The 20,929-nt window shown below is 31.8% G+C and overlaps 1 protein-coding gene across 20 annotated transcripts in view; it reads right to left on the bottom strand.

Moving 5' to 3' along the window:
• mmd (disintegrin and metalloproteinase domain-containing protein mind-meld) overlaps positions 1 to 20,929 on the bottom strand; it is a 374,487-nt gene that overhangs the window by 12,520 nt on the left and 341,038 nt on the right. For 6 of the 20 annotated variants that reach the window (XM_074114424.1, XM_074114428.1, XM_074114422.1 and 3 more), the window contains exons 20-27: positions 19,587 to 19,736; positions 15,307 to 15,378; positions 14,744 to 14,814; positions 11,083 to 11,315; positions 9,708 to 9,936; positions 9,513 to 9,614; positions 6,368 to 6,563; positions 519 to 686 (exon numbers count right to left, since the gene is read on the bottom strand). In XM_074114424.1, coding sequence (XP_073970525.1) covers positions 519 to 686; positions 6,368 to 6,563; positions 9,513 to 9,614; positions 9,708 to 9,936; positions 11,083 to 11,315; positions 14,744 to 14,814; positions 15,307 to 15,378; positions 19,587 to 19,736 — 1,221 coding nt within the window. Of the gene's footprint in view, positions 1 to 518; positions 687 to 4,193; positions 4,254 to 6,367; positions 6,564 to 9,512; positions 9,615 to 9,707; positions 9,937 to 11,082; positions 11,316 to 14,743; positions 14,815 to 15,306; positions 15,379 to 19,586; positions 19,737 to 20,929 lie in introns of all 20 variants that reach the window. The other 14 variants (XM_074114430.1, XM_074114426.1, XM_074114440.1 and 11 more) reach the window with 11 other exon arrangements.

The following is a 20,929-nucleotide window of genomic DNA, read 5'->3' on the forward strand; positions in this document are numbered from 1 at the left end:
TTTCCTTTATCTAATAGGTTTAACCTAAAATTTTGTAGGTTAAGCAATCTATGATATTGTTTTTAGAGGGATTGGTGGAATTGTTATTTTTTTTAACAGGAGAATTTGATGCCCGATGTATGTGTTAAATTAACTTACATATACACAAGTTTCAGCGATCATTATTGAATTTTTAATCAATAAAATAAACAAGAACTCTTTGAACCAACTTCATTTTTAAAAACTAAATGATCTATTCATAAATTCAGCGACAACGCTCAATTATTTGTTTAAGATTGTTATTGTCCAATCCTTATTGGAATATCACATTACTGCATTGAACAAACAAAATTAAATCCATCAAAACTTATTTTTCTAATCTATTATTCAATAATAAACCACTTCATTACTTTAACAATTAAGGATCAGAGAAGGGGAGACTCAAGTTACAGAAATTTATTCAAATGAAAAAGGGTTTGACGAGAAAAATGATAAAAATAAGAAATTAATTTTTTAGGTTCATATACGGATTCCCTTACCTTTCGCTATCAGGTGTATCTGGAGGGGGTCCCCGATCTTGGTCAGCACTTTCATAAATTCCTTCTTCTTCGGCTAGATAAGCTCCACGTTGGGAACCCCCTCCACTAGATCCTGGACCACTGCTATGTCGGTAACGGCTGTACATAAAATCGCTACTTCTCACACGTCTGTAAAACATATTTAAAGAAATAAGTGAAATGATTCGATATTAAATGTATATAAAAAAAATTGAAAGATGGAAAAAATAATGGATTTTACGCAATCATTAGATTCATTGAATAATTAACGCATCCAATAAGATGCTCGCATGGATGTTGGCCAAATTGTGGAATGAATTCAATGCATTTCTGAACAAAACTGAAATGCATTATTATATAGGATTTAAATTGTAAATTTTTAATTTTTTACCTAACTTTATGAATGAAATCAATAAAAGAGAGCTGTAGTAATTCGTAAGAAAGAGTTGTAGTAAATGTATGTAATAATGAAGCGTCGTGATAATTTATTGAGTTCATTTTCATTACTTTTAAGTTTTAAATCATTGTTTCTTATTTGGATTAAATCGTGTGATTACATCTGAGAAACTTTAGATCAGAACTTTACAATGATAACTAAATAATTTATAGGTGGTGTAATGTTCAGAGAACATATCTGTTAGGAAATACGTAAAATAGTTTGAAAATTTATGAAAAATTTATTACCTCAAAAGCTTAAAAACAAATATGTTTATTTATAAGACCAAATAAATATTTTGGAACAATAATGTGTAAAAAATAGAAATATTACATAATTGGCAAAACTTCCCGTCCAAAAACATGGTAAAATGCAATTTTTGTATCAGCAAAACATAAAGGTATAAGAGCTTATAGTAGAATCAGTATGTGATGGGTGGGGCAATAACAGGAAAACATCAGCCAATACGTATTAAGTGCCACTGTACTTGTTTCTGATTGGCTGATAATCTCTGCCACGCCTCTTTACAGTGATTCTACATTTAACTCCTACAGCATTATGTTCCCCGGATAGAAACTTTGTTTTTAAGAGGATTTTTTAAATTTTCTTTTCTTTTTAATATATTACTATTGTAGTTTCTGTAATTAATTTACTTTTAATAATTATGTTTTAATTAATATATTTAAAAATACATTATATAGAATTTAAATTGTAAATTTTTTATTTTTTATCCAACTTTATAACTAAAATCAATAAAAGTATGTTATTATATTTCTTAATAAAATGTTATAATAAATGTATGTAATAATTAAGCGTTGTGGTAATTTATTTACCCTTTATTGAGGTTAATTTCATTACTTTTAAGTTTTAAATCATTGTTTAGATTAGATCATGTGATTAAATCTGAGAAACTTTAGAACAGAACGTTACAATGTGGTAAAATAATTTAATATACACAAGCATTAGAAAAAATAATAATTCAATAATTTCTAGGTGTTATACAGTTTAGAAAACATATTTATTAGGAGATACGTAAAACAGTTTGATACTTTGTGAAATTCATTACCTTTGTACATGTTTATAGCTTATTATTTTCAATTCCGAGGTTTGTCCCTTCTTTTACCTAACTTGACTGGGCTACTTGTACAGAGAGAAATCCATAAAATTTTCACACAATGTGAAATAACTTAATTGAGTTGAGAACATATGAGAATATATGTTCACTAACAGCTCGTTTTGCCATTCTTTCAAAATTAAAGATATAATCCTTAATTTTGTGAAAAGAAGATGATAAATAAAATCTAAGGAAGTTCAACTTGCAGTGAGTGCATTATTTAATCTTGAAAAAAATTAAACTTACTCTATAGTCATTATTATTATTATTTTTTTTTTTTGTAACATTCTTTGCTTATTCTAAGTTCATGCTTGATTCTCGTGCAAATGAAATAATTGCAATTATAAATTATTTATACTTGGTTGTTTAATGAAATTAGTGATTTTAGAGTGTGACAAGTAGCAATAGTATTGACAATATAATAAAACATATTGTTATAGATATATAAAAGTAAGATAAGAGCAATGCAATTTTAGGTTTATTATTTAAAGATTATTTTATACTGAGAGCTATAATAATAGATAGTTTATGTATGTGAAATGGGTTAAATTGGTTAAAAGACAGTTAATAGACACCTATGTTTTTATTTCTTCCCAAAAAGCGAAAACTTTAATCTTAAATCGATGTTCAAAATTAATCGAAAGCTGTAATACACCTGAAAGAAGAATACGACCCAAGTTAATAAAAATACTTCGCGTTGCTGTGTGATACTGTTCATCAACTGTAGAGAGAAGAGTAGCATACGATGAATACAGAATCAACTATTGATCAAAATGGCACGAAATATCGTTTAAATTGTTAAGGATAAAAGAATAAACATTTAATATTTCTTTTATTTTGTTAGGATCATTTTGTAAATACAAAAATTGAAAAAATTTGATATTAACAGAAGAAATAATAGATTATCTGAATAGTAAATCGGATAATTATAGAAAAAGCTTTGCCATTTTTACTACCAAATGTGATCTATGTTATCTATAAACCATGCCTACACAAACCTACGTAAATTATAAATATTTAATAATAACTGACTCCTCCTGAATGAACCTCTATGTTAGGACTTCAACATCTCTCTGTCTTAACATAATAATCGTTCTCTATGTTGAATAATTTATTTTTTATTTTGATTGATTGAGTGATTGATTTATTTTTTATTAATTGTGTTCGTTTGGGCTAGGCAATTCCTTCTGATCTCGATAAATTTTGAACATGGTAAATAATGACTTTACATTTCATATTAATCTTCGACAAAAATACTGAAAAATTTCCACTAGAATAAAGAAAATACTGAAGATGCATAACTTAAAAAGAACATTTGCACTGTAGCGTGAATGAAAATTGAAATGTATGAGAAAAAACCCAAAGCATGGATAAAGGTTGTGCTAATTGGAACACAAAAATTTTAGTAAAACCAACATAAATATTTCACAGAATATTTACTTAATCTCCCAAAAATTATCATTTCATTGACAGTTCGTGAAAAAAAACAAAACACACCTCTGGCACTGAAGAAAACAAAATTGAAGTAATTAAGTACATAGATAGGCGAATATATTTGCCCTTATTATATTAAAACGAAAAAATAAATAAATAAGTGTCCCAAAAGATTCAAACTTGAAATCTAACTACACTTGTAAATAAACTATTCAAAAACTCAAGGTATAATAAATAATTAAAGAGGATTAATAAAAATATGTCTAATATTTGTGCATGTAATAAAAAATAGGGTAATTTAAGCAATTTAAAATAGATTAAAAATCAATAGATATACACAAGGTAAGCAATGGAGTGGTAGGTACTACAATTTAAGCAATCTTAAAAATAAAAGCATGCCTTTGATTTTGTGGTCTGATTTTCTTTAGATATTACTATCTTAAACACTTTACTCGGTATTATTTGAATTCTAATAATTTAATATGAACAGATTAATAATTAAAAAAAAAAAATAATAATAATAGAAAGGAAAATGAAAAATGTGCCGAAGAAATTAAATGTTAACAAAAAAAATAGACGGTTATTGTGGATAATGAAGAAATATATCTGAAACTTTCTAAAAGAAAAATTTAAAAAATGGAAAAAAAATTAAAAAGGAAACAATAAATTTTACCTCGAGTCTTTAAATTGTGTATTTACTAGTGCGTTGGATCACAAGTTGACATTACAGATCCTGAAACAGGACCCAATTTTGTTTTATAATATGAAAATTGTCAAGAATTACAAAGTTATTGGAAGGGATATTGACATTAACAGAAACAAAAAAAAACATTCATAATAACACATTTTCTCAACTACACTGATCCACAATAAAAGTGGCGCACTTTAAAAATGCGTTATTTTTTTTTCTCTGTAACTTTTTTATTCTATATTTTATTTTAGTTAGCAAATATAAGAAGTATAAAGTTACGGGAGGGCTAAATTTAAATAAAAAATGATCTAAAAGAAATGAAAACCTTTAATTTAACAAAAAAGTACTTCTCGGCAAAAAATGAGTTTAGAAAAAAATGTATTTTTCCGATTAAAAAAAGAGAAAAAGAATTTTAGTAACGTGTATTGCTCGCATTACTGCATCCGATCTCCTCGGCATACTCCTTATTAAATTTCTCACGAAATCTTGTGTTAATTCCTGCCATATCTCCACCAGAGCACCTCGCAACTCTTCTAAGCTCCTGGGAGGATTATTTCTCCATCTTAATCGCCTACCCAGCTCATCCCAAAGATGTTCAATTGGATTTAAATCCGGGCTGCGTGCTGGCCACCTCAAAACACGAATGCTAGTATTCTGTAGATATTGAACCACATAGGCGGCAGTGTGTGATCGGGCATTATCGTGTATAAAAATAAAATTTTCCCCAATAAATGGTGCTTAGGGTATCACATATTGCTTCAAAATTTCCCTCACATACAAATCTGCATTCAAGATTGCCCTGTTGTACACGTGGAGCTCAGTCTTAGCCTCCGTAGAAATCCCAGCCCACACCAGCACTGAACCACCTCAGAATGGTAGTCTACCAGAAATATTGCACGGAGCGTAGCGCTTCCCAGGCCTTCGGTAAACTCGTCGCCTCCCATCAGGTGCATAGAGAGCAAAACGGGACTCGTCTGAAGAGAGAACGTTTCTCCAATCGTTCTCAGACCAGTTGCGGTGTTCCCTAGCGAACTCTAGACGGGCTCTCTGATGGTATACGGTGAGCAATGGTCCTGTGGCTTGCTTCCTAGAGCGTAAATTCATTTCAGCGAGCCTTCTTCGTACGGTTTCGGCACTGACTGAAACTCCACGAACAGTAAGCAGTGTTTGAGCTGTTTTTGAAGCAGTTGATGTACGATTTCTTAGAGAGTGAATTCTAATAAATCGGTCATCTAGTGCTTCTGTGGCTTTTGGTCGACCCGAACCTTGTCTGCGAGTGCTGAGGCCTGTCTCCCGGTAACGATGGATGGGTCTACGGACTGTGGTCTCAGGCAACCCTAACGTTCGTGCTGCGTACCGCTGACTCCGTCCATCCTCAACTAATGCAATAATACAGGCCACTTGCTCTGCTGTAATTGAGAGTTTATAATGCTTTCAGCTTGAGAAAAGTCGAAACGCAACTGTAGAGGTCAATAAATTTATTTACTGTTGAGGTAAAGTTCATGTTGTTGTTTACACAAAAAGACCAAAGGGGATTAAACGAGGAATTGCTTCTCTATTTACAAGAAACTTTGGGCCTTGATTCGATTAATTGTTCCCTGACAGTTTATGAAAATAATTAAAACTAATAATCTTTCCCCAAAATGTGATAAAACAAAAAATAAACGCTTTTTTAAAGTGCGCCACTTTTTTTGTGGAGCAGTTTATTTAAATTTTTTGATTTCTTTTTTTTTTCAATAAATGTTTTGTGTATATTGCATTTGTCAGGTTATGAAGTGTTTTAAAACAGTTTCAATAAATTATCCAAAAGTAATCAAATCATGAATAAAGATGGGTCAATTGTGATAAGTTCTTAGGAATTAGAAAAGGATAAAAATGTTTTATTGGAGAGGTTTTTGGCCATTGGCCTCCCTAATATCATAGAAATTCGACAGCTTTGTCCAGAAATGATAGATACAATCCTCTCCGAGCGCTAAGCATTACAATCCCCACTAAACTATGAAAGTACATAGTTCGTAAGAATAAAAAAAAAACACTCGTTCCAAAATATAATAAGAAGTTGGTCACAAAAATGCTCAAATATGTAAATAACCCAAACGTTTTTGAAAAATTTTAAAAATATGTTACTTAACAATAAAAATATTAGTTAAACTTACCCGCCCTGTGAGTCGAGGCGATTATAATGTCTATCAGCTTCAGTCTCCGACATACGTATATCTTCTGAACCTGATGGACTCATATGCCTAGTGGTTTTATGCTCTAATTGCCTGATAAGATCTTCCAAGTTTCTAATCCTGATAGGACCACATGGTGGTACGTCTTCATCCTCCTCCTCATCTGGAGAACAAGTCACTGAAGGTGTCAAGCATTAAAACAAAACAGGTGGATTTATAATTTTTCTTTTTTAAATGTAAAACTTGACTACAAGCGATTCAGGAAATGAACTCTTTCATTATCTAGGGTGCGTTCCACTTGGCGACCACAACGACCAAAACATACTTTCAGGCGTTCCACTTGGCGAACGCGGTCGTTGTTGTCGTGGCGAAAACGTCACTAATGACGTCATTATTTTCGCCCACACAACGACCACACAGCCCCACCTTAAAAGCTGGGTCGAAGTGGGCGTTCAGAGTTGGCGCAATTTTTAAAACAAAATATGGCGACCGAAAAAATTATCTCATGTAAATGAAAGTATTATTTCATGTAAATAATAGAATGTGTTTCTCGAAAGTCTACAAAAAATAAATAAATAAATAATTACTTATCCCTTTACATACTAAATCACTGAATAACACAAAATCATTTACCTGAAATAACTTTTAAATTCTTCATCTGAATAAAGATCAATTACTCTGATAGCTAATAATACGTGGCCTAAGTTTTCGCTTTTTATCATTGCGATTTTGTAAAATTGCATTCCACTCTTCATCGGAACTAGATAAAGAACTTTCTAAAGCATTATTAATAAATATCCAACTGTTGCCACAAAAGACACTTTAATTTTATTTAAACGTAAATTTTATAAATACTCCAAAATGCAATATAAAAAATTGAATTATATATATTCTTTTAATATAAGTCAACTTTACCAATAATTAATAAAGTTTATTATAACTGCTTATAAATGGGGTTTAAATTAATAAATAACCTCTTCAAGCTTCTAACTGATTTTCGAAGCCGCCATATGTAATGTTTACATGAACGGTTAAAACGCCCACAGTCCGTTCCACTTGGGTTTTCGATCGCAACGCCCACAAGCAAGTGGAACGGCCAAAATCGCGGTCGTGGTCGTGGTGATCGCCAAGTGGAACGCACCCCAAATCATTTGATTTTGTACTTTTTTATTCTATTTTATGTTAAAAATAATATATGAATGAACGCCAAATTAAGTTGAGTATTTCGTTCATTTTAGAAACGAGGTGATATTGAAAGCAATTTGATGTTTCTATTTATTTCATTTCGTTTAAAGAAAAAAAGTGATAGTTACTAGTATAAAACAATGTAAAGTAGCCATTTTTATGAGAAGCAACATCAAGAAGAAGAACCTCTTATAAAATGAAAATGTTAACATGCAAAAAAGGCCGAGGTGCCCCCGATGCCGAGAAAGGCTGACAGTGTCGCACGTGTTGGAAGGGTGTCAGGCACTGCGTAGCCAAAGAGAAAGAGCAGGCCTGCCACATGACAAGCGCGCGATTCTTGAAGAGGGTTCTCTTTACATAAGGAGGCTATTTATATATTTAAAACATATTAATTTATATTGTAAAATTTAGGTTAGTATTTAGGTTAGTTTATAGTTTAGTTCTTTTAAAGGGGAAAGGAATATCGAGTACTTTCCCCTTGTGGTGCGATTGTGTTTATTAGCGTGAATGTATTTATTGACGTGAATGTATTTATTTGAGTAAAAGTATTTATTAGCAAGAAAGTTGTATGAATGTTTAGGATAGATCACAGTCCGGGGTTGAAAGAAATTTTATAAAAGTATTTCAACCCCTCTAGGTTAATTTTTAGACTAAGTTTATTTTAGAATGTGCAGGAAAATTTGTACTGCACATTATTATAGTTCTAGGGAAAATAGCCTTCTAATGGTAGATTAGGTCTAGTAATTAGTTACATTTGTTAATAAAACACTTTTGGTCTTGCTTTAATATCTTTAGTTTGTGTAGATAAGGGAAGGCACGAATATATCCCACTCTCCCCCTCGTCGACTGGATCGATGGACAAGAGGGGATGGGTGGGATATATACTCCAACATACCGAGCCTACCTTGCTATGCAAGGTGCAGTATGTGGAAGCCCGAAGGTGACGCGTGCCGACCCAGCTCGAGTGGATAAAAGTAAAGAGAAGCTAAAAACGATTAGGGGCGCTAATGACCTTAGCAGTCGATGCGCCAAAAAAAAAAAAAAAAAAAAAAAAAAAAACGCATAAAGATATGCAGTGGTCCTGCACATTAGTTGACTCCAATTGCAAAAAGGAGACATTGCTTTACAGTATTGATAATGATTATAAAGGGCATGTTTTTTTTTTTTTAACTCTCTGATGAACCCTTCCAGAACAAAAATAGTGTCCTTGAAAAAGCCCTTAATAGAAAAACTCCTTTACTTTGCACTTCTTACCAGACTCTTCTGGCTCCATTTTCTATTAAAGTTCGATAAAGCACAAAATAAATTAGTTACTTACTGCAAGAACTTTAGTTATTTCTCTTATATAATTAAAAATTCAAAAGCAACTTCAAACAATTGTTTTTATAAAGATGTTTTCCTGCAAAACATTTTTGCAATGAATTATTTTCCAAAAGGAAAAAATCTTATTTCAAATTGTCTGTTTGCAATTCGCACAACCAGAATTTAAATTTCTTTAATAAGTCTTTAGAGGAGGAAATGCCCACCAAATTGTTCTATTTTCTAAATTAAGTGCTCACATATTTCTAAAAAAAAATGAATGCAATAGATTAATCACCTACTTTAAAATTGGTTGGCCCTACACGAATAAAAAAACACGGAATCTTTCCAATAAAAAACTATTAATACTCTTACAATGGTACCTAAAACGATCATTAAAGTTCAAATTAGAAATTACCACAACTTTTTACAAAATAAATAACCTTCTTAAACATAAATAAATTCAAATTATATTTGAAATAAAAGAAGTTCAGAATCTGGCTCATTCTTAAAGAGTTAAGTTTATTTATATTTATTTATTAAGTTGAGTGGGTAGTTTCTTTATAGATAGGAAAAGGAGCTAAATGGAATTTTAACAGCTACCAGGCTGGTTACCAATTGTTCTAGAACCAAGAACATTTACCTTGATTTTCAGCTCTATGGTTAGATCTACGATGGTGATGATGTCCTGAGGGTGTAGGGGAACTGCTTTCAACCATTACTACATGAGTCTGCGAGCCATGACCTAAAAATAGACATTTCATTTAAGTCCAATCCCAAGACAATAGATTCTTTCATTACAACACATGATATACAACGGAAAAAACTGTATATTTACTGGCATCGGTACAAAGTTTATCCTGCGAAGACCCTCTAACATATCCAGCTTCAAGAGCGGCGGCTGCAGCTAAAGATCTTCTAAGGAGATCATCACTGGAAGCGGTAACAGAAGATGGACCTCCACTATGATGACGTGAAGCAGCCGATCTCAGAGCTTCTAATATGTCTTCATGATAACCATTTAATGTTTTTAAATTTCTTTCAACCTGAAATGAACCACCGGCATACTACGACTCAATTATAATAGTTATTCACTAATATATTCGAAGATTTTAGTAAATTAAACTAATTTAAACTTAAGCGGCCCACACACTATCGACTTGATCGTCAACGTTGTTGTCAACAATGCTGAGGTTGTTGCCCACACACTTGACTACTGTTTTTCTTCAACATCATTCTTTTATTTGATGTTGTGTTGAGAACATCAAAAAATGACTGAATACTTGAGGTATCTAGGGCTGTAAAGTACCACAAGTTTGGCACCCTGCTGAACTTTTTTCAACTCCCTTAGATAACACGTACGTATATTTGTTAATATTTTCTTAAGACTATCCACGTTTGCGTTTGGCTCAATTTCCAGATAAAATTCCAACAGTTTTCCCATGCAATTTTTTTTTGGGCGATCTTTATAAATTTCTGACTTAATTTTCCACAGTTCCGGTAATTCTCTCAAAGTATCAAAAAACTGCACCCAAATTGGCATATTTGGTATAGAAGACATACTCGACATAAATACGAAAAACAATACAAATAAACAAACAAACACAACCTTCCTGGATCGTACCTTCCTCCACAACTAGAAATCTGAACTAATGTTGTTGACCTTGTTGTCAACCCCACCACACACTTCTCAACATTGTCGCCAACCTCAGGCTCCGCCCACCAAAAATCAAGACCAGTTTGAATTTCTCAACCATGTTGATCAACAGCAAATCAACATGGTCGTCAACATTACAAATTGACAACCAAGTTTATAGTGTGTAGGCCGCATTATTATGGGCAAATTTTAAGGAACAAAAAGAAATTGTTTATAAATTTAAATTTTACTAATTTTATAATCAAATTGTTAGTATTCAATGTAATATAAAGTTATACAAAACATTAAAAATCCAAAACATGTTTTAAACATTTTTTTAAAAACATTGAGGGATTTATATTGATTGAGAATGTTGGGAATACTAATTCCATTTTTCCTTAAGAGCAAACATTGACTCTAGTGCTACCCGATCCTAAATTACAGGAGCAGAAGGCCATTTAGAAGGATTAATTTTAAAATAGTAAGTTTAGTAAAAAAAAAATGGCATTCATTTTGCCCAGATATAGGAACGTTTTCTATAAAACAAATAAAATATATATTTAAATAAGAATAATACCTCTAGTATAGGTCCGCCAGAAATCATTTCAGCTGTAAGATTATTATCACTTTGGCTAAGCATTTCTTGAGCATCACTTTGGGTATCATCTAGCCATTTACTTCCTTTATGACAAGGATCATCTGAGCCACCGCCGCCTCCATATGGACAAGATTTTTTTAGAATACCTTTTTCAGGTAGTTTGGAAAGATTATTAGGCGGCAGATCAATGAACGATACTGTCTCCTCTTCTCCTAATCAAATTGGAAATAAACAGCAAATTTGTCCAATTTATTGGGATTAATTCTACTTTAAACAGAGCAAAGTTAGTCCCATTAGTTAGTTTAAGTATTTAAACTTAAACTTTAAATATATATTTATTTATTTAACTAATAAAGTTAGTTTTCTTAGAGGTGTGGCTAGAAATAAATACATAAAATAGGGTCTTGATCATATATTTGAATTTATCATAAATTCTCTAAATAAAAACTTAAGAGAGGCATATTTACTCAAGATAAAGTACACAACTTAAAATTTTACTATTCATCTCTGATGAAGAGAGTATTTTTTTGTAAAATCAACAAAGGCAATATCATCCCAGAATGTGCAGTGAATTCAATTATTCTTTGTTATTATTGCCTTAAAAATGTAAAAGGTAAGTAGTCAAAAGCAGCTAGATCAGAACTGTAGCTCTACTGATATAATTAACCTTACAATATACACTGATTTCAACATTTCCTTCATCTCCACACTTGCCATATCCATTTAAAACAGATTTTACACCACTCTCCAATCTAAGGCTCTAACCCTTAAACAATGACATTTCCTTTTCATAACCTCTCTGTTTATTCAAAACGACGATTATGGCGTCGATGGTTGTTGATACCCTAATTACCTAATATTAGGTTATATTAGTCCAATTGGACTAATTCTTCAACGGATTGCATGTCAAGAACATTTAAGACAATCAATTTAAGCACTCACTTATTCTTCGATGTCATCTCCTCTGCTATAGAGAATAAAAAGTTCGGAAGTCTTTCTGGACATTGCCCAGGCCTTTGATAATGGTATGGCACTTAGGTCTCCTCTATAAACTTAACAAAATTTCTACCTAACACCACTGTAGTTTCTGTCAGGAAGAGGAGGAAACGACACTGCATGTGTTGTGTCAATGTGAGGGGCTCGTGTGGCTAAGGATGTTACTTCTCGGGGAGGAAAAACCAAGGCCTGTGAGCTTTACTCAAGAGTCACTCTCCATCATTAAGAGTCTGATTAAAAGGACAGGTCTGGAGGGTGAGTTTTAGTTTGAAAGTGAGGGGAGCCACAATAGATCCAAAGGGGTGGGTCGCAGTGGCGTAGGCCTTGAGGCCGCCCTAGTCTAATCTAATCTAATCTACTTAACACTTATTTTTGTATTCTACGATCCTATTTAACTTACGACATTTGAAAGTAAGAGTGGGCTTCAAATGTTCTCCAGTTAAACCTATCTCCGCTGGAGTTTCACAAGGCAGCATTCTTGGTCCCATCCTGCTAATATTCCTACCCATCCATACACCTTAATCACCATCCATGCTGACGACAACGCCATCCTCTCTACCCATTAACAACAATCCGAAACCTCCCAATTTCCTTCTAGAGCTCTTCAATCTAATAGAAAGCTGTAGCTACCCATTCACGTATAAAAATTAATGAAAACAAAAGTGTCCACATAACTTTTACGCTCAGGCGTCAAAACTACCCAAATGTTCTCTTACTTAACAATCCCATCCCTATCTGGAACTTAATACGCTACCAGGTTATCTACTTAGACAGTAGACATAAATATAAATAAATGGAACCCACAAGCTAGATTCAAAAGACAACAACTCATTTTAAAGATCATATTTGGTTTTCAGTTCCAACAATTCAGTTGCAGGTTTAAAAAAATATGCAAATATAGAATAGGAAAGAATGACGTACTTAAACTGATTGAATATAAGGGGTTATACAACCATTTTTCTAAAGATTAGGATCTTGCTAATATCAGTATATTGATCAAAAAAAGAAAAAACTTGACTTCTCAATTTTCCTACTCCTAGCGCTACTGAAAAACGAATTGAAGATAAGTACAAAAAGTGAAACCAGAATCATATTCACTTTGCTGCACTTTCATCTAAGGGTGCGTTCCATTAAGCGCTCACAACGATCAAAATGTATCTTCAGCCGTTCCACATGACGACCGCGGTCATAGTGGTCGTGGCGAAAACGTCACTAATGACGTCATTATTTTCGCTCACGCGAAGCTCACAACGCCCCATCTTAAGAGCCGGGTCGAAGTGGGCGTTCAGAAGGTTGGCGCAAGTTTTAAAACGAAAAAATTATATCAGGTAAATGAAAGTATTATCTCATGTAAATAATTGAATGTGTTCTCGAAAGTCTAAAAATAATAATAAAATGAAAAATGACTTATCCCTTTACATACTAAATCACTGAATAACGATCAATTACACTTTGATAGTTAATAATACGTGGCCTGAGTTTTTGCTTTTAATCATTGCGATTTTGTATAAAATTACATTCCTCTCTTCACCGGAACTAGATGAAGAACTTTATAAAGCATTATTACGTTGCATTAATAAATACCAATTGTTGCCACAAAAGACATTTTAATTTTATTTAAACGTAAATTTTATAAATACTCCATCGAAAATGTAATATAAAAATTGAATTATATATATATATAATATATATATATATATATATATATATATATATATATATATATATTTGTAATATAAGTCAACTTTACCAATAATTAATAAAGTTTATTATAACTGCATATAAACGGGGTTAAAATTAAAAAAACAACCTCTTCAAGCTTCTGACTTATTTTCGAGGTCGCCATTTGTAATGTTTACATGAACGGTTAAAACGCCCCATAGTCCATTCCACTTGAGTTTTCGATTGTAACGCTGGCAAGCAAGTGGAACGGGCAAAACCGCGGTCGTGAGCGTGATCGTTGTGAGCGCTTAGTGGAACGCACCCTTAGTAGTTCCTCATCTAGGCTCAAATGGTAGGAGTGTTTTTTTTTTTTTCTAAGAAGGTAGTTTACCAAAGACTCTCTGTACTTAAATATTTTCTCTGCTACGGAGAAATAAACAGAAATATGTTAGCAATTTGGGATATAAAGGGTATTCAAATAGGATTGGTGGATAAGTAAGGCGCCGAATGACCTAATGACTGCTTTGATGTGAGAACTGAGCTGTTAAGCTTTTGGGAGAGCTTTTAATTGCCCACTAAATTAATTGTTCTTTTATGAGATGATACTGCCTAAGCTGTAATTAAGAAAAGTTTTATTTTACTTTAACTAATTACTTTTATTATAATTGGCTAAAGTTGTTTTATTTTACTAATTATGAAAGTAAAGTAATCGCCTATTTTTTCAGGCGGGGCTTAACGTCCATCTACCATTTGCTAGGTGTCGTGGACGGAGGCGAATAGCAAACGTACTTTACTATTTCTCATTTAAACATTAAATAAAATCCAAGGCCAAGACCGGGAATCGAACCCAGTACCACAATGCATATTAGCTTTGCAGGTCTCGGCTACCGTGGAGCCTACTAATTGTTTTCCATTTATTCAAATTGACTTAAATAATTTATAATACAATAATAAATAAATAGAAATACATCTGCACACCCACCAGAATGACCAGGATCATCTTCACTGCCGGATCCTACGCCCATTCTTTTCATCTGCTGAAGTTTGTGCTCCCTGAATAACAATAAGTTACTTATGGAAATTGTATTTAAAAATAAATAAATTAATTAATAAAATAAATTAAAACATACATTGATCTCTGATGAATAAAAATATTCCGCATGCAACATATCATGCAAATAACTGCTTTGGCCAAAGAATTGAAGCAAAATTAAAAACCAACATAAACATATTGTTTACAAATATAAACACACACACACTGCTTCACAGAGCTCTTTATCACTATTTTACATAAAAAATAAAAATCATCCAATAGAAATTAGGACATCATAAAAATAAAATTAAAAATTCAAATTAACAATGCCACCTTCTAACAAATGAAATTATTTTCTTGTATCAATTTTGTAATTGTTGCGAGATTTTTCTTTTTTTTTAACAAATAAAATATAAAAATGGGATTAAATGCAACAAATACATAAAAAAGTGATATTAATTTATGAGCGGAATAAAATATAAATAAATAAAAGAAATCACTGTGCCACTGACTGAAATCTACTGGCAGGGCCTCCAGGTACCATGTGATTTGGTCTGAACAATACTCTTTGTGAATCGCGTACACTGTAACATAAGTAAAATATACACAAAAATTAATTAATTAAATCTTGAAATAAATTAAGCTGTTAAATTACTTAGCCAAAAATTGGTTCTATTTGCAGAAGAAATAAAATAAATAGCTTTCTTAATGAAATCTTGCTAATGCTGAAAGGACTAACTTTTTATAATTGCTTTTTAAAGCATAATATTTATCCTCTGAGTTTTAGTTGATTACTATTTGGAAACCTTTAGATCAAGAAAAAATTCTTACGTTTCTTTTTGAATTAATTTTTGACTGAAATTCGCTTCAAACTAGGTATTTAATGTTTCATTTCTTTTTAGTATTTTCAAACCATAAAATCTTAAGCAATTAGATCTTTTATGGAAACAACGAGAACGTGAATCCATATAACATGTGATCCATGGGTATTTGTGGAACTTTGTAATAATTGTTTTTTGAATCTTTGTAGCCCCCTTTGAAATTTTTCTTATTTAATAAAAACAATTAATTTTCGTTTGTTAGTTCACAAGGATAAATCCCTTTACTAATAAATTTATCATACAAAATGAACGTTTCATTGATCCATAAACTTTTTTTTACCAACCTGCTCAACAGTTACCTCTACTAAACAAGGAGAGAAAAAATTTTGTTTTGTCAAGTTATATCGGAAGGCGTTATCTTGGTCTCAACCTTCAGCCATTACCAATACTTTTTTGAGTTTTATTTCAGTCAAGAAAATGTGAGAATAGGTTACTAAATATTTTCGAAGACGGGATTAAAATATAGGTTTGCTTATCCAAAAGCTCCTTAGCTATATTTACAAAGTTTATAATAAAATTGAATTCGTAATTTCTGTCCATTACAAACGAACTAAGTTGCTACAAATTCAGGGTATCTAGTTGTTGCTAAATTAAAAAAAAAAAAAAAAAAATTGAATGGTTAGAAAAATAAAATACTCATAAATTGTAAATTAAATATATACAAAAAAAAAGTATTCTATAATCTAACCAGATTAATCTAATCTAACTGAATTTTTAGTTCTAAATTTATATAACTATTAATCTGAAAGACAATAAATAGTATCAAAATAAACTTTGGTAAACAAAACAAACGTCTATTTTATTTCGTTTAACAAAAAAAAAAAAAAATCTAAATGCCATTGACCAGCAAGGTGCCTAAGAAAATAATATAAAAAGCTAAATATTTAATGTGCTTAAATTCATAAATGTGGGTTTTCACTAAATTTTCGTGTTGAAGCGATAATTGAAGTGAAGATTTTGTTCTTGTTGAAAATAAAAAGAAAACTTACCTTTTTCAAAATTTGTACTAATATTTTATTCTAAAAGTAGTTTAATTTTTATTTTTCCAGGCATGGGGAAGTCAGTGACAGTATTGACGCTAACTCTAAAGGATCTGCTATTTGATGGAGAAAGTAGTAAATGGCAGTAAATAGTCGGTGATTTTTTTTTAAAGATGAGTTAAACTGATTTGAAGAGTTAAGATTGTAGTGGCAAAAGATGTTAATTTTAACTGTTGCCAAATGGAATCAATCTGGTGTTAAATACTTTCAAATTGTACTTGGGATATACAATTGCAGTTTTTATAAAACATATTCGTAGTTGGTTGGTTTGAGATTAGGATATAAGTATATTATACGAGGTGTGACTGATGCTGCTACAGAACTATCCATGCGCCAAATCTTAACGACCGACAGCTGTGCAGCGTAAAACCTTCTCTTTCGATGGCAGCGTCTCACGTGTTTGTAGAGAAATCTGTCTGACCGGAACTGTGGTTTGTGTAAGAGGTGTTAGTTTCGTTTTGACGAAAACATGATACTACACATGTAACTAGTAGAGCAACGAATTGTCGTGAAATTTCACATGAAACTTGGTAAAAACGGCTACTGAAACTTATCTTTTATTAAAAGAAGTTTATGGCGATGAATGTTAATCACGTGCGCGAGTTTTTGAGTGGTTCAAGCGTTTACAAGATGCCCGAGAAGACGTCAGAGATGATGACCGCCCGGGTCACCCTTCCACGTCCAAAACGGATGAAAATATCGATTATAATTAATCGACATTACTGTCGTGAGGTGCTTGCCCAACTCCGTGAAAGAGAAAGGAAAAAACGACCCGATTTGTGGAAGAACAAGTCACGGGGTACTCCATCAAGACAACGCGCCAGCTCACACTGCATTGTCTGTCAAGATGTTTCTAGCCAAGTACAACATCCCAGTTTTAGGGCCACCGCCTTATTCACCTGACCTGGCCCCATATGACTTTTATCTGTTTCCCAAAGTCAAATCTGCATTAATAGGGACACGATTTCAGTCCGTTGAAGCTGTGAAAGAAAAAGCGGCACGCTTCACGCAGGAGCTGACAGAAAAAAGACTTCCAGCACTGTTTCGAACAATGGTAAATTCGCATGGGACGTTGTAGGGATAGGGGAGGGGTGTATATTGAAGGTGATAATAACTAAATATGTATAAATTTAAAATAAAATGTTTTACAGCAATAGTCTCGTTATTTATTCAATAGCCACACCTCGTGTTTTGCTTTTTTTCTTTTTCTAACTATGGCAAATTTTTGGGTCAAAACAAGTCTAGCAAAATTTTGGATAAAAGATTACAAGGTCGAATGGATATAACACACCATTAGCCTGATCCACCAAGGCACCTCCTTCATGAAAGAGAAAAATTAGTCTGCATTTTTTCCTGGTTATTCAGACCAATAAATCAATTGGCCGCTTAAAGATACAGTCTAAGATCAGGATTGTAATTGCACCTAAAGTAAATAAAATCAGCTCACATTCATGTAAACGAGAAGTGTAATCTTTTATAGCGATTTATAACCGTATTCATCCTTAAAGAACTTAGAAAATTAGGTTATATTACCTTCTAATTTATACCATCTATACCTGTCACTAAGAATTTCCAAAGCGAAAAAAAGGAAAATGAAAATCTTTATAAAATATTGCAAGCAGTAAATGAAAATTATCATGGCAACGGGAAGAAATTTATATTATATATGAATTGATTGGTAGAAAGAATACAAACAGAAGTCTTTTTGTACATGAAATATATTTTAGATTGAAACATTAATTGGGATTGTTGAATTAACCGATAAAACGTCTGTTAAACCTGATAAATCCCCTCCTGAGATCGAAATAATTTAATCAATTATAACTAGGTCCCCTTAAACTCCATATATGCTCACTATAATTAGTGTTGTGAATATTAATTATACAAATATAAATTCAAGATTTGATTATTGTTATTCCAAATAAAGATCTGTCGGTTTCATTTACTTCTGGATTTCAATCTCCGTGAATTAATTTACAAAGATTTTTTTTCCCCCCCAAAATGAACCCAATTAAACATTTTCATTCCCACCGAATGCTTACAATACAGATTCTACTTTATTAATTCGTTCATTTTTACTAAATCATCCTTTGCAGGCGCCACGGTAGCCGAGCGGTTAGTGGCGAGACCTGTAAAGCTAATATGTATTGTGGTAATGGGTTCGATTCCCAGTCTAGGCCTTGGAGTTTATTTAATGGTTATTAAAAGAAATTTACAGTAAAGTATGTTTGCTAGTCGCCTCCGTCCACCGACACCTAATTGGTAGTTGGACGTAAAGCCCGCCTCAAAAAATAGGCAATTACTTGTTTTTACTCATCTTTTGCATTATGCAAATGTTTCATGAAATAAGCTTTCGAATTAGCTAAAATCAGCAGGATTTGTTTTACTGTTGATTATCAAAGATTTATATTACCTATTTGGATAAGAATTTCACTGGCAGAATGAAAAACCGGCGAAAATTCAACACTACGTACTTGACGCAGAAAATGGGAAAAGATAGAAGATAAGAGATCTTTTATTCCTTTAAAATTACATTGATCGTTGCTGGCTTAGGCCAAAAAATTATGTAGTATTGTTTTTTAAGGAAAGAGTTAACAGGTAAGAGAGTGAAACGTTACAGGAAAATCGGCTGATAAGTCCACGAAATGAATGATGACCAAAGATGAAAGAAGGAATAATTATTATTTCAGGGCTTATGCAAAATATTCTTATGGTCTAAACTGTCTTCTGTTTATAAACAACAAATATACCACAAAAACCTTTACTTTTTTTTTTTAGTTTAAACAGTAAAACAAAAACAATTAAAAAAATCTTTTGTAAAAATTTACGTTGTCTAAATGGAAATAGTTTTTTTTTTTTTTTTTAACCCACCTTTGTCCAGCTATATGACCAAATCCAAGTAGTTTATTAGGATCTGACATGGCTACAGCTCCTTCAGGCGTTTGCTGTGCAGAAGTTCCAAATCCTTTGACTATTGGTTTCTTGTTGTAAGGTGGATCCATACGTGGAACAGTAGATCGCCTGTCATTGGGTTTTTGGAATAAAGGAATAATTTTCAGGAAGTTTTTTTTTAAAAAAAAATAATAATAGGGAATCAAAGTTGGATTTTAATTATAAATAAATAAAAAATTAATTAAATGGTAAATAAAATAAATGAAAGTAAACAAATTGATCAAGATACGGATAAAGTAAATGAATCAAAAAATAAAATGGTTCAAACAGGGTTTGAGAAAGGGAACAAAAAGAAGACAAAAAAACCTGTTTGTATTTGTGCTTTTGCTAAATTCAAAACTTAACTTATCTAATGAGAATTCCGTTATCTTATTTAAATTTATTCCATTCAGAAGTTTATATTTCTAATCAAAATATCGGTAGATTAAATAGTATTTTATAGCAAATCTTATTTAAAATTATTAACTGATTATAATTTAACTATCAAATATAACAAATTTATTATAAAATATCACATGGACTAACACAAATTAACAAAAAAAATGAAAACAAATACCATATATAGTCGGGAAACAACTATATATAATTTTTTTTAAATGTGTATATACATATATATTTAGTTTGTATACATATTTTTATTTTTTACTTTTATACACAAGCTCATGCTGCCATTGACAAGGTTATTTAAGGGTTAATACCCGGTGGAGACATTCAAAGACAAATTGAAAACAAACCAAGAAATGAAGTGATTAAAAACAGAAAAAAAAAAATATTTTGTGAACACTTTTTTGGCTGTATAAAAATGTTGAATCTATTCAGAGGAAATTACATGTATAATAGATCTAGGGAAATGATTTGTCATATTGATCTTCCTTTTAGGAATAATTTTAAAAGTTCTCTTATAGGATTTTGAACTGTGGAAACTCTAAGTTGCATTCAATTGTAGCAATAGATTTCATTTCTTCACCGTAAACGGTCTTATAATTAATTTTTTATCGGGAATAATTTTTTTTTAAAAATCACCTCTGCTACAGTGATGGAAAAATGGCAAATAAAAACCTAAAGACAAGATGGTAGCAGTCAGCTTCCTTACAAATCTTGTACTTTTTGCAAACTGTAGATGTGGGTTTGCCAAACTTATATTTAAAAAAATTATTTTGGCATTCAGGGCTCCTATTAAATGTTGGCTTCGAGAAGAGGCAGGAAGGATTAGGCAAAGATATTCACTCGGCCAATACCATTTCATGTAAAATAACATAAAA

This window comes from Rhodnius prolixus, unplaced genomic scaffold (assembly GCF_049639745.1).
Source record: "Rhodnius prolixus isolate KJV_2025 unplaced genomic scaffold, Rpr scaffold_7, whole genome shotgun sequence".
Classification (NCBI taxonomy): domain Eukaryota; kingdom Metazoa; phylum Arthropoda; class Insecta; order Hemiptera; family Reduviidae; genus Rhodnius; species Rhodnius prolixus.